At 40.8% G+C, this 15565-nt stretch overlaps 1 protein-coding gene across 4 annotated transcripts in view; it reads right to left on the reverse strand.

The window, feature by feature from the left end:
- pigq (phosphatidylinositol glycan anchor biosynthesis, class Q) overlaps positions 1-15088 on the reverse strand; it is a 51038-nt gene extending 35950 nt beyond the window's left edge. The window contains exons 1-7 of one of the 4 annotated variants that reach the window (XM_072480814.1): positions 14844-15088; positions 13765-13846; positions 11892-12611; positions 9267-9398; positions 7745-7865; positions 5003-5129; positions 3744-3897 (exon numbers count right to left, since the gene is read on the reverse strand). In XM_072480814.1, the coding sequence (XP_072336915.1) occupies positions 3744-3897; positions 5003-5129; positions 7745-7865; positions 9267-9398; positions 11892-12580 (1223 nt within the window). In that variant the 5' untranslated portion in view covers positions 12581-12611; positions 13765-13846; positions 14844-15088. Of the gene's footprint in view, positions 1-3743; positions 3898-5002; positions 5130-7744; positions 7866-9266; positions 9399-11891; positions 12612-13764; positions 13884-14485; positions 14666-14843 lie in introns of all 4 variants that reach the window. The other 3 variants (XM_072480815.1, XM_072480816.1, XM_072480813.1) reach the window with 3 other exon arrangements.
- Between the last annotated feature and the right edge of the window lie 477 nt (positions 15089-15565).

Genomic DNA, 15565 nt, shown 5'->3' on the forward strand with positions numbered 1-15565 from the left:
ATTTATAGCTAAAGGCAGCACGGTAGCACAGTGGTAGCACTGTTGCTTCACAGCTCCAGGGTCCCAGGTTCGATTCCTGCTTGGGTCACTGTCTGTGCGGAGTCTGCACGTTCTCCCTGTGTCTGCATGGGTTTCCTCCGGGTGCTCTGGTTTCCTCCCACAAGTCCCGAAACTTGGACATTCTGAATTCTCCCTCGGTGTACCTGAACAGGAACCAGAATGTGGCGACTGGGGGCTTTTCACTGTAACTTCATTGCAGTGTTAATGTAAGCCTACTTGTGACAATACAGATTATTTATTTATTTAAAGGAACAGAGTATAAAGGTAAGGAAGTGTTGTTGCAAGTGTACAAAGCATTGGTGAGACCGCACCTAATATTGTGCACAGTTTTGGTCCCCTTATTTGAGGAAAGATGTAGGGGCATTGGAGGCAGCTCAGGAGGTTCACTGGATTGATTCTAGAGATGAGGGGTTGTCTTCTGAAGAGAGATTGAGCAGTTTAGGTCTATACTCTCTGGAGTTTAGAAGAATGAGGAGAGATCAAATTGAGGCATACAAGATGATAAAAGGTATGAATGTAGAGGTGGAGTGGAGGCTTCCACTTAGAATCCCTACAGTAGAGAAGGAGGCCAGTCGGCCTATCTAGTCTGCACCGGCCCTTGGAAAGTGCACCCTACTTAAGCCCATGCCTCCACCCTATCCCTGGAACCCAGTAACCCTATCTAACCGGCAGGGGGAGTACCTATTGTAAAGATAATATGGCCTACATTAAACAATGTTACAATGCCTAAACAGATTGTATAAGACAGTAGATGATCAAACATAACACAAAAAAAGACTCTAGATACACCCCCCCCACCCGACCCCAGACAAAACATCTCCTCAGACAAGATGCATATAGCCCCAACTCTCAACTGCTACATAATACTCCTCACAAAACATAGCTTATCTACTAAGTCTCTTTGGTAACGACTGCATTTTCACAACCTTTGTGGGGTATTTTCTAATGAAAGGTCATAGTCTCAGGATAAGGGGTAGCAAATTTAAAACAGAGATGAGGAGAAACTACTTCTACCAAACGGTCGTGAATCTGTGGAATTTGCTACCCCAGAGAGCGTGGATGCTGGGACAGTGAGTAAATTTGAGGAGTTAGACAGATTTTTAATTAGTAATGGATTGAACGGTAACGGAGAACGATGGAGGTGAGATCATGAGATCATCAGCCATGATCGTATTGAACGGTGGAGCAGACGAGCGAGGCTAAATTGCCCGATTCTCATTATGTTCTAAGAAGCATTCCGTCTAATACCTTCCAGATCTTGGTCTATAGTCCTGTACGCACCTCAAGCACAAATCTGGTCTTCTTGAATAATAAGGGGATTTCTTGATTAATAAGGGGATCAGGGGTTATGGGGAGAAGGCAGGAGAATGAGAATGTGGAACATATCAACCATGTATTTTGCAAATTTATTTTGAGGCCCAAATTAAACATTCTTATGCCCAAATACAGATTTTCAGGTTAATATTCAGTCACAGAATATATCTTAGTCAATTATTCTTTAAACAAATGTTACAAAATGTAGTCAGGGTGCAGAAAACAGTACTACAATTTGCAAGAGTTTCAGTAAAATTTTTCAGAACGTTGTTAGTTCAGTAACATCGCTGAATCCCAAAATGATAAAAACAGCAACCTGCTTTGTAGTTTGTGCAATTTTCCATTAATTTACTTCAAAATATTCTGCATCAGCTTTTGAATAACTTTTCTGACAGGAAAAGTCTTACATTTTCATACGTGCAAAACAAATGCATCCTCGCTTAGATGTGATTAACTATAAATTTACTCAACCTAGTAGTAAAAATAGAAAATAAAATTCCACAAATCACTTCGTTTTTAAAGGCCCATAAACTGAAGTAGTAATTTTGAGGAAATTGGTACTTCAGACATACCATAAGGGAAACAAAATGTTTTAGCACCACCCGGTGAGCAAGATAGCATAATAAACAATCATTTTAAAATTTAACATAGAAGGAAATAACACAAATTAATTTGGTTCTCGGAAAGAAAACAATTGGTGATTCCAATTCCTCTGGCTGTCGGTTTTAAAACTAATTATAAATTACTATAAACATTATTAACACAACCTACAATGCTGCAATGTTTCCTACTTCAGGATGCTTGTAAATTCTAATTAGAAATAATTGAAATTGTAGTATAGGATTTACAGAATAAATATCTTATTGCTTTTTAAAAAAATATTGTTTGGAGGAACGGGAAGGTTAGAAATGTGCCCAACTTATGCTAAATGCAGCTGTGGACATAATGCAAAGAGAGAGATCTTCCATAAGGTACAAATTTAAAAATTAAAACACCAGTCAAGATGATGCACAAATCAGTGGTCCTGATCACTTCTGGTGCGGAGGAAAAAACGAGCACTTTGCTCACAGAAGAGGTCAAAACAAATCAAATCAAATCATTGTATTTTTCAGCAGTTTTATAATGACCTTGAGAGAGGTCCGAGAACTTCAGCTATCCGCTCAATTACAGATGATGTGTAGCGCATGACTTTTGGAAAATATGTAAATTATTTTTTTTAAATAGCCTTTTATAAAATTTGTTGTTGGTGCACCGGCAATACAGGCAAGGCGACATTATTTCCTGTCGCTGGTTACCCTGAGATGGTGGTGGGAACAAGAGAGGCAGGCTTTTCCTTGTGATGAAGGTATTCCCAGAAGGCTGGTACAGTGACGAAACCTGCTGGTGGGAGAATGTAAAATTCTGCCTCTGGTGTCGGGAAGGTTGGAGTGGCAGGAACACCAGTCTGCCCTGTCCTTGATGATGTTGAGTTTTAAGTTGTTCAACGTACAGCAATTGTTACTTAAACCTTATAGACAGGTTTTAAGGGGTCTGGAGATGAGCAATTAATTGCTGAATACTCACATCTGTTATTGTCAGGTATGACACCAGCCACGGGAGTGATTTCCAATAATTCAGTCATTATTGACTAAAAACACTTTTCCCTGGTCAGGGATGAAAAAACGTACACAAAATAAACTGTGCTCACTTTAATAGACCACCCTGCTTGTCACTTGCACTAACATAGCTGTTATGAATTGTTCTGAACACTAAATATATTGCACCTTTCACGAGTACAAGATATCTCAAAATGCTTTACAACCAGTATGTTTGAAGTGTAACTGTTGTACTGACAAAAACTATCAGCCAATTTGTGCAAGATCCCACATATTGCAACGTGATAACAACTAGATAATCTGTTTGTAAGATGTAGGTTGGGGGATAAATATAGATCAGGGGACTGGGAAAATCTCCCATGCTCTTCAAAACAGTGCCATGGGATCTTTTACATCCACCACAGAGGGTCTCAGTTTTAACACTTTCTCCAAAAGATGGCCCCCCAACAATGCAGCATCCCCGCAGTACTGCATTGGAATGTCAGCCTGGATTTTGCAGAGTGGAACTTCACCATTCTGACTCAAGTGAGACAGTTACCAACTAAGCCATGACAACGTTTGAGGTACTCTGGGCTATGCAGACACAGCAAATCTATTGATTCTTGTACTCAAACAAAACTGTGCCTGATTGAACTATAAAAGGCAAGTGATCATCTCTGAAATCACCAAAATAAATCATTTATTCAGTTCAAATTTTCTCGTCTTTAACCTTCAATTATTTTGTTACTCGTCAGTAATCTTTTGCAAGTCCTTGGTTAAATATTGACATCTTACCTGGCCCCATATACATAAAAGCAGTAAATATGAAAAGTCAGCAGAGCAATGATGTCTGAAACAATGGATAAGGCAACAGTCAAGCCGAGACATGCTGATAAGCCAACGTACCACAGGATCATCTCAATAAATGGAGACATCAGATGGATATAACCTATGAAATAAATAAACACTGAACTAGTGTTGTCACACTGTTACAAGCAAAAATTCTGAACAAACACTGTTTTACAAACAACCGAACACTGGATGGTGATTGTGAACCAGAATTTCATGAGCATCACAGCTTCTCATCAACCCTGTTTGCTACCTACAGATCTCGATTCATTATCTCGCTTTTCTGCAATGAAAATTGACAGTTCTCACATCCTTCCGAGGCGTCGCTAGGGACAAATTCTATGGTTTGTGCGTATCTTTCAGCAGCAACAGTTCTCCGTAGGGAGACAAAAATTGAAGAGAGTTAAGTTTTCAAAAAAACATTTGCTTCCCTTTGAGCTCACCGAGAGAAAATTAAACCGCTTCAGTCTTCAAATAGCCTCTCCAGTTTTCCTGACATGGTAAGGAACACCAGCCTTATTGTCCTATGAGTATTCAAAAGTAATCTTAAACTCAAAATGCACCTAATAAAGAATGTAAACCTTATGAACAAATACAATAGTGTTGCAGCCGGTAATACTATCCCTGACGCCAACTTAGATTTCAAAATACCGCAGTATCAGTCAATTTGCTACCTTCAGTCTAACAGTGTCTTGAAATGCTGTCTTTTGATGGAATAGCGAGTTTTATTAACATAAAGATGGGACATTATAATCTGATTATTTTTAGCTACAACTAAAATTGCCAAAGCAATAGTTACAATGAGGTGTGGGAAGAAAAACTGCAAATTTAAATAAATAGCCACTAAAACAAAAGTTATTTTGTGCAACTAAACATTATTACCAAAGGGTTTGGTCAAAGGAAATCATATTCCTTTAGAGCTTTAAAGCACTAAAGGAAAGAATTTCAAATCAGATTGCAGAAATGGTAATAAACATGCTTTCACAAAGTGATGCTGCCACAGGTGTTGCTTGGGGATTGCAACATTTATGTCTTTTGTTTGAGATTTAAAAAAAAAAGTGCATTCTGCAATGTTAAAATCAAAACCATCTCGGTCTTCAGGCACAAATAAGAACAAACCAGCACATCCTGAACCACTTAAAGTGCATGCGTACTGTTATGTACAGGTGATGGTTTCAGAGGTGTTGGAACATAGAAATACTTACTTATCCAAAGGTGGATGTGATAAAGAAAGAAACGTCCCAGCACTTCATCAAGTGCTTTGTTCATCTTTAAACCAGCAGGGGCGCCCATCAGCCACTCCAGCAGTCCCTGCAACTCCTTCGCAACATGCTGTTATCACACAAAAAAATTAATGTTAATGTTAAATCTGCACAGATTTATGAGTGGAAAACACTCAACAGATTTCACCCTGCAAGTAGTATTAACCCAGCCTGGTGAAACCACATTTGAAAATTTCACAGGCCATCAAGTAGATAATGTTAAACACTTATTCTCAAGGTTTTTACTTTTAGTCAGGCATTAAAGGTTCAGCCATACTCTTTTCACATTAACTGATTGGGGAATAGTCCATCACCACTGAGTTTGATGTACTGCTGCTTTTTATACTATTTACTGTACCTGAAACTAGTAACTGTAGCTGTATGCAATACAATGTAGTTTCAAACCACTAGCATTTGTTAAATCATAAATTTATTATCCTTTACAAAATTCATATCAGATGTTTACATCCAATTTAATGTCTTCTTCCATGTGTATCATCACTTTATAAGTTAGTCCTTCACTGCCATATACCATGAGTGTGCATAGAAGCAGCGGATGGACAACTCTGCTCCTCAAACTCTCTTGCTCTATCATATGGCTAAAACTGAACATTTGTATGAACAACTATCATCATCCAAGTATATTCTGCATTCTATAACGGTGAGTCAAAGCTGCTCTCTTCTAAATTCAGCTTATATGCTGAACTCAAACCGCAGGATGACAGCTATGTTGTAATTATGAACCAAGTTGTCTTTTCCTCCTTACAAATCCCTGAGAGTGATTGCAATGGTCACTTTTTCCAAAGAAATATCCAACATTTCTGTTTCTTCTTTCCTTTCCCAAGAAACAAGCAAACTTCCCAAGTTAAAAATGCTTCCCTTGACCATGAGAGTAGCCTACAAACGTAGTGCCAGACAGCTCCTTTGCTCACCACTGGAGCAGCATTTGGGCAATTCACCCAGGAAAAACTATTCTAAATGAGCAGTGGCTAGCACTGTGGCTTCACAGCGCCAGGGTCCCAGGTTCGATTCCCTGCTGGGTCACTGTCTGTGCGGAGTCTGCACGTTCTCCCCGTATCTGCGTGGGTTTCCTCCGGGTGCTCCGGTTTCCTCCCAGTCCAAAGACGTGCAGGTTAGGTGGATTGGCCATGCTAAATTGCCCTCAGTGTCCAAAAAGGTTAGGAGGGGTTATTGGGTTACGGGGATAGGGTGGAAGTGAGGGCTTAAGTGGGTCGGTGCAGACTCGATGGGCCAAATGGCCTCCTTCAACACTGTATGTTCTATGAGCGTTTTTGTTACAGGAATGCTAGTCACTCCTGTAAGCAATCCGAACATCTTATGTTTATGTACCTGTACTGCTCAATTATCTAAATATACAATATATAAGATTAGGACCCTATTATAAGTTGAACTGGATATTTCTTTCATACATGGTCCCCTGCAGTTATTTTGAAGATTTCTGATGCATTTAAGGGGAGGCTAGATAAATAGATGAGAAAGGAATAGAAAGATATGTTTGATTGTGTTTGATCAAGCTGTATGGGAGGAAGCTCACATGGAGCATAAACACCGCATAGAACTGGACCAAATGACCCGTTCCTGGGTTGTAAATTCTATGCAAAATCCTGTGTGCAAGGTGATTAGAAATTGGGATATAAACTGTTCATTGTTAACTGACGTTTTGTTTCTAAACTGAGTCAAATTGTCTGGACCTAAATAGGGCACCTGTATTTCTCTCTCCACAGGTGCTGCCAGACCTGAATATTTTCAACATTTTCTATTTTTATTACAAATTGTCTAGATTATGTTCCTCTGCTTTCTCTTTCTAAAAGCAATGACTCTGTGGTGATGCAGTTTCTTTCTTTATTCTTTCAGTGAATGTGGCTGGGCCAGCATTTATTGCCCATCCCCAATTGTCCTTGAACTGAGTGGCTTGCTAGGCCATTTGAGAGAGCATACAAGAGTCATTGCTGTGAGTCCGGAGTCCCATGCCAGCCCATTAAAGGAGGGCTTCCCATCGGCTTCACAGACCAGACCAGTAATGTCCTTCCCTAAAGGACATCAATGAACTAGATTAGACTTTACAACAATTGACAATGGTTTTGTGGTCATCATTCGACTCTTAATTCTAGATTGTTTTTACAGAATTAAAATTTCACCATTCGAACCTGGGTCCCCAGAGCATTACTGTGCACCTCTGGATTTTTAGTCCCGTGACAATACCACTATGTCATTTCCTCCCCAAAGTGTTCTTAAGAAAACAGATACCCATAAGTATATTTTCCAAGAGGCCACTATTTATGCCTGATCTTTGACAGTGAATGCTTGCAGACTACTTGACCATAAAAAGAGATGGATTTTATTGTCAAATCTAATGGGTGTTCAAGTCCAGATTTTTTAGCAGGGGTTGTTGCATGATAATCTGGAGCAGGATTGCTACCTTTGACAGTTCAAGAGTCATCTGCTATGCAGCTAGAAGTCAATTAACCCAGCAAAGATCAGAGATTAAACCTGAACCGTTCACATATGGCCCAGCCACTTGTCAATAACCATGCTAAACTAAAGCTATTAGATATCATGCAGAAAAAGCTTACAAATTAAAAGCTGGAGAAGACTGTCAAAGTGGCAAAGTTTCTCTCAGCAGTTCACACTTTTCAAACCAGTAACAGATATAAAATGTCTTACATCAGCAACAGGAACGAGGGCATCCGCTAACTGGCCAATGCGGTTCTTCTGATAAAGCCAAAAGATGAGCAACAATCCAAGACCCACATCAATTAGGAATGAAACGAAGAGGTTGGCTTTTCTGAAAGAAAATAGAAAATATTTCCAGCACACAGAAAAAGAAGTTCAGAGACTAGCTGAGAATATAATGCCAAATGATGAGGTTCCTATAACCTTGAAATTTATCTGAACTTGTTTGGGGATCACAAAATGGATCCTCAGGCCACTCACAAAATACTTTCAAGAACCAAAAAAATCCACAGATGCCAAAGTTGTTGAAAGACACAGGGTTAAATTAAATAGCTTATTCACTATGGCTTAGTCCTGCAGATTTTCTCTCCAAGTTTTTGCTTTTTAAAAATAGTTTTGTGGATGTGGGCTTCACCGGCAAGGCCAGCATTTGTTACCCATCCTTAATTACGAGTGGCTTGTGAGACAATTTAAGAGCGTAGTTAAAAATCAACCTCATTGCTGTGGGTCTGAGCACATATAGGTCAGATCTGGTAAAGAGGGCAGATTTCCTTCCCTGAAGGACATTAGTAAACTGGATAAGCTTTAACGACAATCGATGATAGTTTAATGGTCACCATTACTGAGACGAGCTTTCAAATCCAGATTTTTATGAATTGAATGCTTTAAGTAATTGAATTTAAATTCCACCAATTGCCATGGTGGAATCTGAACTCTGGATTACTAGGCCCCAAGCTCAGAAACTAGCTTACCCAACTTCTTTGCCACTAGTCTTCCTCCTTTAAACTGGCCTCTTTCGCCAAGTTTTGGTCATCAAGTAATAAGCACTTATGGGTTTGGTGCTATATTCTGTTTAATAATGGCTGTGAAGTGCTTTGGAACATTTTATTATGTTAAAGGTGCTATAAAAATACAAGTTATTGCTATATGTTGAATAATGCTTGTGTGGATATCATGAGAGAAAGATTGGGCTTGACTGCACTGGTTCCATAGTTCAATAGCTTAACAATCGCTATGAAGAATAGTCCCTTTGGAAAGATGTCAGGGGGTGACTATGAGCTGTGGAACTATTCTTCAGCATTTGTTAACATCTTTAAAGGAGAGGATGGGGACAAAAAAAAAGTTTTGGAGCAAAACATATGTAAAATAGCATTTATTAGAAAACCAGAGAGTCTTCCCTGTGAAACAACAGAATTTTGAAGACCTCAAGTGAAGAGAGCTGCAACACATGGACTGCAATGGTTCAAGAAGGCAGCTCACCACCACCTTCTCAAGGGTAATTAGGAATGGCAATAAATGCTGACCTAGCCCGCAGACCCAAATCTCATGAACAAATTTTTAAAAAGACTCCTTTTCCCTTCTAGGCAATATTCCCGCTCAGATTGAAACTGGTTCATACCAGCTTCTCTTAACCGCAACTAGAGCATGCACTCAATTGTCACATTGCTTACAACATTAACAGGTTAGATATCAGGTTTATTCTCGTTACACGAAAAGGCTAAACATCCAGTACCTCATGAACTCGGAGTGAGTCTGTGCTTTTGTAGTATTTGCGATTATCTGCAAGTGATCCAAGCGATGTGCGAGCTGTACACAGGTTGAGAGCTTGCTCCATAGAAAATGAAGAGGCCATATATTTAACGCTCTACAGCAGAAAGACAAAAAGGACACTCTTTAATCTCTCATGTTTACCCGTCCTTGAAATATCAAACATTGGAAAGATGTTTACTTTATGATTTCCACAGCTGTGAACTTTGTAGCTATATGCAAAATAAAGCAATTAAAAAAGTCAATTGTGCAACTTAAATGGCTTTTGCACAATGATTTCTTTGTCGACTGAATTAATTACACACGGCACTAAAAGCAGTACAAAGATTAAATTTCTACCTTATCAAGATTGGACAGATAAATAGTTCAGATTTTGCTGGAACGAGGTATCACACCGTATGTCCCATTAGTTAGACTTGCTCTTATACCTTTAGGCGTTAATTTTTGTTTGTCCATAAATTAGTTGGATGTGTGAACATATAACAATGCAGCAAGGGCAATAGGGCATTTGGATCCATGGTGAACGATGGGGTGGACCATGTAACTCCTTAACCAGTGAAAGTGAAGGATGAAAAAAATAAAAAGGTGATGGACTGAGCTGGAAGGTGATTAGAGTGGGTGAATGCAACATCCAGTCAAGTACAGAAAGAAAAATAAAGAGGGAAGGAAAGATTGGATTAAGAAAGTACATAGGCAGAAAGTAGGATTGTTAAAATGTCAGATTTGTTTTTGTGAAAACAATTTCCAACAACAATTTACAACCTAAAGGAATGAGTCTCCACACTTATAATGGTTCAATAATATTACCTCTCATTCTTCTAAACTCCAATGAGTATAGACCCAACTTTCTCAACATTTCCTCATAAAACACCTTCATCCCAGGAATCAGCCTAGTGAAGCTTCCCTGAATTGCTTCCAATGCAAGTATATCCCTGCTTAAGTAAGGAGACAAAAACTGTACACAGTAATCTAGGTATGGTTGCAACAAAGGCCTGTACAGTTGTGCCAAGACTTCCCTATTCCATCCCCCTTGCAATAAAGGCCAACACTCTACTTGCCTTCCTGATCACTAGCTGTACCTGCATGCTAACATTTTGTAAATCATGTACAAGAACACCCAGATCCCTCTATCACAGCATTCTGAAGTCTCTCCATTTAAATCATATTCTGCTTCTCTATTATTTATGTCAAAGTGGACAGGCAGCATGGTGACGCAGTGGTTAGCATTGCTGCCTCACGGCGCCGAGATACCAGGTTCGATCCCAGCTCTGGGTCACTGTCCGTGTGGAGTTTTCACATTCTCCCCGTGTTTGCATGGGTTTCGCCCCCACAACTGAAAGATGCGCAGGGTAGGTGGAATGGCCACGCTAAATTGCCCCTTAATTGGAAGAAATGAATTGGGTACTCTAAATTTATTTTAAAAAGTGGACAACCTCACATTTTCCCACATTATACTCCACCTTCCTTAAATTTATGGGTTATAATTTTTCTACTTGCACGTTTTAAGGATCTGACATGAAATGACTTGGACCAGTCTCCACCTTTATGCGAATACCATAAAACTGTTTCCAATTTGACTCACTGACTGATGTGGGACATTTCTATTATACTGGTACAGCTTAGGATATTCACCTAAGGCACATTGTTGTGGCAGAGAAGAGGAAGTTTTACTCTGAATTGTAACTTATGCCTTGCCTGAGGTAGAGGATGACAGGATTGTCAAAAAGGCAAAAAAAAGTTGCATTTATAAGGAAAATCTATTCCATTGTAATAAAGAGAAAATCACCACCTTCTCAAGGGCAATTAAGGATAGGTTATAAAAATGCTGGCCTATCCAGCGAAGTCCACATCATGTGAAAGAGAAAAAAAAATACCTAATCGTGAGACTTTCCAGCCAGTAGTTCATGTTTCTCAGCCTCCATCCTTCAAGCCCTCAGATCTACCTAGTTTGCTGGGAAAGAAGCTGAAACTGCTTGAACTTATGCTCTTAAATTTTTAGGATATTTTTCTAATCCAATCAACAACAGTGGCCACTAATTAAGGACAGTAGAGGTCTTTTTTTCTTTTTATAAATTTAGAGTACCCAATTACTTTTTGTTTCCAATTAAGGGGCAATTTAGCATGGCCATTCCACCTAACCTGCACATCTTTGGGTTGTGGGGGTGAAACCCACCCAGACACAGGGAGAATGTGCAAACTCCACACAAACAGTAACCCGGGGCCGGGATCGGACCAGGTCCTCAGCACCGTAGGCATCAATGCTAACCCCCTGCAAGGGACAGTAGAGGTTAAATGCAAAGTAACCCTCCTCCCCACTGCCCCAACACTGAACCTTATATTTATCCTTCCCCACAATTCCCTCATATTTTATTCTGTAAATTTATAAAGCAGAGTTTAAAAAGTATTAAAATACAATTACTTTTATAAAGTGAAATCAAATGCGAATAGGTAAACACTTTGCTGGACAGCTGCCAAAAGAAAGTCCCATGTGAAAGAGTTCAACCAGGCGACACCTGTGTCTCACAAAGTATACAATACAAACTCTTGAAATTAGTCCACACATTTTCAGATTTTCTCCAATATCAATTACCTGCTTTTGCAGATACTAGATATAAAAGACAGCAGGAGGGAAAGTACCACACACACAGGTACTGATGCTTGCTTCACAAGTTCCACAACAACACTCGCTTCGCGACCTTCTGACTGCCAGTGAGTAAACTTAATCGGTGTCTCATCATATTTATCAATCATAAACAACAGCTCGCATTTAGCGACAGTATCAAATATCGTGGCAAAATCGGAGGTAATAGCTTCTGACTTTACTCCAACATTATGGTTATCCGCTGCAGTTGTAGTGTCCAGACAATGTAACTTTGACAGCATAACCTTGCGTTGATCATAGTGGATTAAGATGACATCTTCCTTGTTGTTCTTACTGCCGTGTTGAGCCACTTGATAATTGAAAACCGATTGGTTTTCTTTCTCCTGCGTTAACTGGAACCAAAGATCATGAGGAAAGATGGAACTCAGATCTTCCAGAAACTGGCTGAAGTCTTCCTTTGCCTGAGAGTTATGGCTGCTCCAGGACCCAAGCACAGAAACATCTACCTTTGTCACCTCCGTAATCTGCACAAGGTATTGTTTCACTTGACCAGGGATGAAAGGATAGTGAACAACTGCTAGGACAACTGCAGCATTTTGCTCTGGAATCCAACGGCCTATCAGTAGGCCACTTTCTGCTTCAGGGCAGCAACTCGGAAAGAACACCTTGATAACCATGTTATAACTTCACAAATCCCTGGCTCTGTGTCTGTAAAAAATAAAATCAGAGATATGGTTACTGAAGCTGCTGCATTTGAAACTCTGCTCTGCAATGAAAGTAGTGGGCGTTTAAGAATTAATTTTTGTTGAATATATTTCATGTGACGTTAGCAATCAATACAATTAAAATGATACCCTTCCCCAATCTTAATTTGTTACACAGTGCCAATCCACAGAGACTAATCACAGCCAACATGGCAGGAATAGCATTGCACATTACCCTCAGTGCCCTGGGCAAAATCAGCTGGGTCATTGCTACTCAATTTGTGTACATAAATAGGCTTGATTGTAATTGTGTCCTTAAGTATACATTCAAATAATCTGCCAATTTAACGCTTACAAATATACTTCAAAGGTTACCCTAGAGGGCAAAGACATATCTTTGCTAAATGATCATGTATCTCACTCGGCCTCGACTCCTGCTGCAATGTCAAGCGCAAGGAGCTTATGGGCTTCTTTCTTTCAAAGACTATTATCCTGCCTCATTCACTAGTCTTCTCCTTCCCAACACCATCCATCCTCCAATTTCTCTGCCACATGCAACTGTTCCCCAATCACCTGCAACTTTTGCACGTTCAATTTCACCTTGGGTGCTCATTCTTTTCATGAGAATTATCCTTCGCTCTCCTTCCATCCTCCTCAACTATCCTCCCATTATCAAAGATGTTCATCTCCAAGGTGCTTGCAGGAGCCATTGCAATCCAGCCTGGTACTCTCCACACCCTAAATGATCGTTTCAAATAACTGCATAGAATCATATACATTTACAAATAGACAGTGGCTATTCCTTCCACGTCATCTTCACTTATTCTTTGTTGCAGAAATCCAAAACAAATCCTATTTTCAGTTTGCTCCTTGCAGCCCTAAATTTTTACTTTTTATAAACGTTTTAAAAGAAAATGAATGGTGTCTACCTCAACTAACCCATAAAGTAATTTCTCTTAAACTCTCCTCACTCTTGGTAACATTGATGACGCACTCACCAATGACCAGCCAAACAGAAGAAATAGCATTTCCTATTCTTCCAATTAAAACACCAAATCATTTTCATTCTCGTTTGCTTTCTCTGTTCCAGTGGAAAAATCTTCAACATCTCGCATGTCCCCTCATAACTACAGTTTCTACCCCTAATTTCAACCTACTTTTTCCGCACTTCAGAATCTCCGATCCAGTCATGGTCTCTGCTGCATGAAGATCGCTTTCGTTAGTCAACAATGGCATTCTCTGTGAGAACGGAGATTCATTATTTCCTCCTCAATCTCTGTGATATACAAAACAGTCAAACAATTCAGTTCTGTCTCTCCTCATCCGTCTTAAATGAACGACCCCACCTTTTTAAACAGTAACCCCTAGCTCTAGACTGTCCCACAAGAAAAAACACCCTCTCCACATTCACCCTGTCAAGACCCCTTGAGATCTTAAAGATTTTGATCAAGTTGTCTTCCGCTCTTCCAAACTCCAGAGAATGCAAGCCGAATCTGTCCAACCTTTCCTCATAAGGCAATCCACCCAATCTAACAAACCTTCTGAACTGCTAATGCATTTACATCTTTCCTTAAATAAGGAGACCAATACTGTACACAATACTCCAGCTGTGATCTCACCGGTGCAGTGTACAATTGAAGCATAACCTCCTTACATTTGTAATCAATTACCTCTCACAAAAAATTATAACATTCTATTAGCTGTTCCAATTACTTCCAGGCATAAATCTCTATAATATAGCCCCAGAGCCATTCTTGGAATTTTTTTGCTACAACTTCTCCACTGCTTTCACATCCTGCCTAATTTTGGTGCATAGAATTCAACACAAAACCCCAGCTGAGACCAAACAATAGTTTCATAAAAATTCACCATAACTACCTTGCATTATTCCAAGCCTCTATTTATAAAGCTCAAGATCCTGTGTGTCTTATTAAAGCTTTTGCAACCTGCCTTGCCACCTTGAATGATTTGTGCACATATATTCCCCCGCTACTGCACCCGTTTTGGAATTGTATTCATTAGTTTGTAACCCCTCTCCTCATTCTTCCGATGTTCTGCCTGTTCAGGGCATTTGAGAAAAGGCAGGGTAGTGAGTTTACTCAAATTCCTCTTGCAGAGACAGCACAGACATGACAGGCTAAATCGCCTTCTTCTGTGCTGCACTAATTCAATCTACACACTAGCGAAGCTAGTTCTTACAAACACACAGTGCTCGTGCACATTAATTTCCACTTACAAGGAGATTGGTGCTGCTTCACTGCATTCGGGGCACATTGGTTTAAAATCTACAAATAAACACCCTGGTGTAGTAGGCACTGGGATCAGTGGTTGGGGGTGTGGTACCTTGAGTTACTTTGATTGGAGGGGGGGGGCGGGGAGGATGAAGGGAGGATAGGGGGTGTACCAGACCAGGGAGGGTGGCTAATCAGAAAAGGCCGGGCGGGTGTTAATTAGAAAGTGCGGGGGGTTATCAAAAGGGGCTGGGGGGCGGGGGGTTATCAAAAGGGGCTGGGGGGGGGGGGGGTTATCAAAAGGGACCAGGGTTATCAGAAAGAGCAGGGGGCGGGGGGAGACAAGAAAGAGCGGGGGGGGGGTTAACCAGCAAGAGCGGAAAGGGGGGGGGGCCGGGTTACCAGAAAGAGCGGAGGGGGACGGGGTCGCCAGAAAGAGCGGAGGGAGGGCGTTATCGGAAAAGAAAGAGCGGGGGGGGGGGGGGCGGGGGGTTTACCGGAAAGAGCGGGTTACAGGAAAGGGGGGGGGGTTACCAGAAAGGGGGGGGGGTTACCGGAAAAAGCGGAGGGGGGGTGGGTTACCAGAAAGAGCGGGGGGGGGGGGGGGTTAGCAGACAGGGGGGGTTAGCAGACCGGGGGGGGGGGGGGGGGGTTAGCAGACCGGGGGGGGGTTAGCAGACCGGGGGGGGGTTAGCAGACGGGGGGGGGGGGGGGGTTAGCAGACGGG

This window comes from Scyliorhinus torazame, chromosome 17 (assembly GCF_047496885.1).
Source record: "Scyliorhinus torazame isolate Kashiwa2021f chromosome 17, sScyTor2.1, whole genome shotgun sequence".
NCBI classification, from domain to species: domain Eukaryota; kingdom Metazoa; phylum Chordata; class Chondrichthyes; order Carcharhiniformes; family Scyliorhinidae; genus Scyliorhinus; species Scyliorhinus torazame.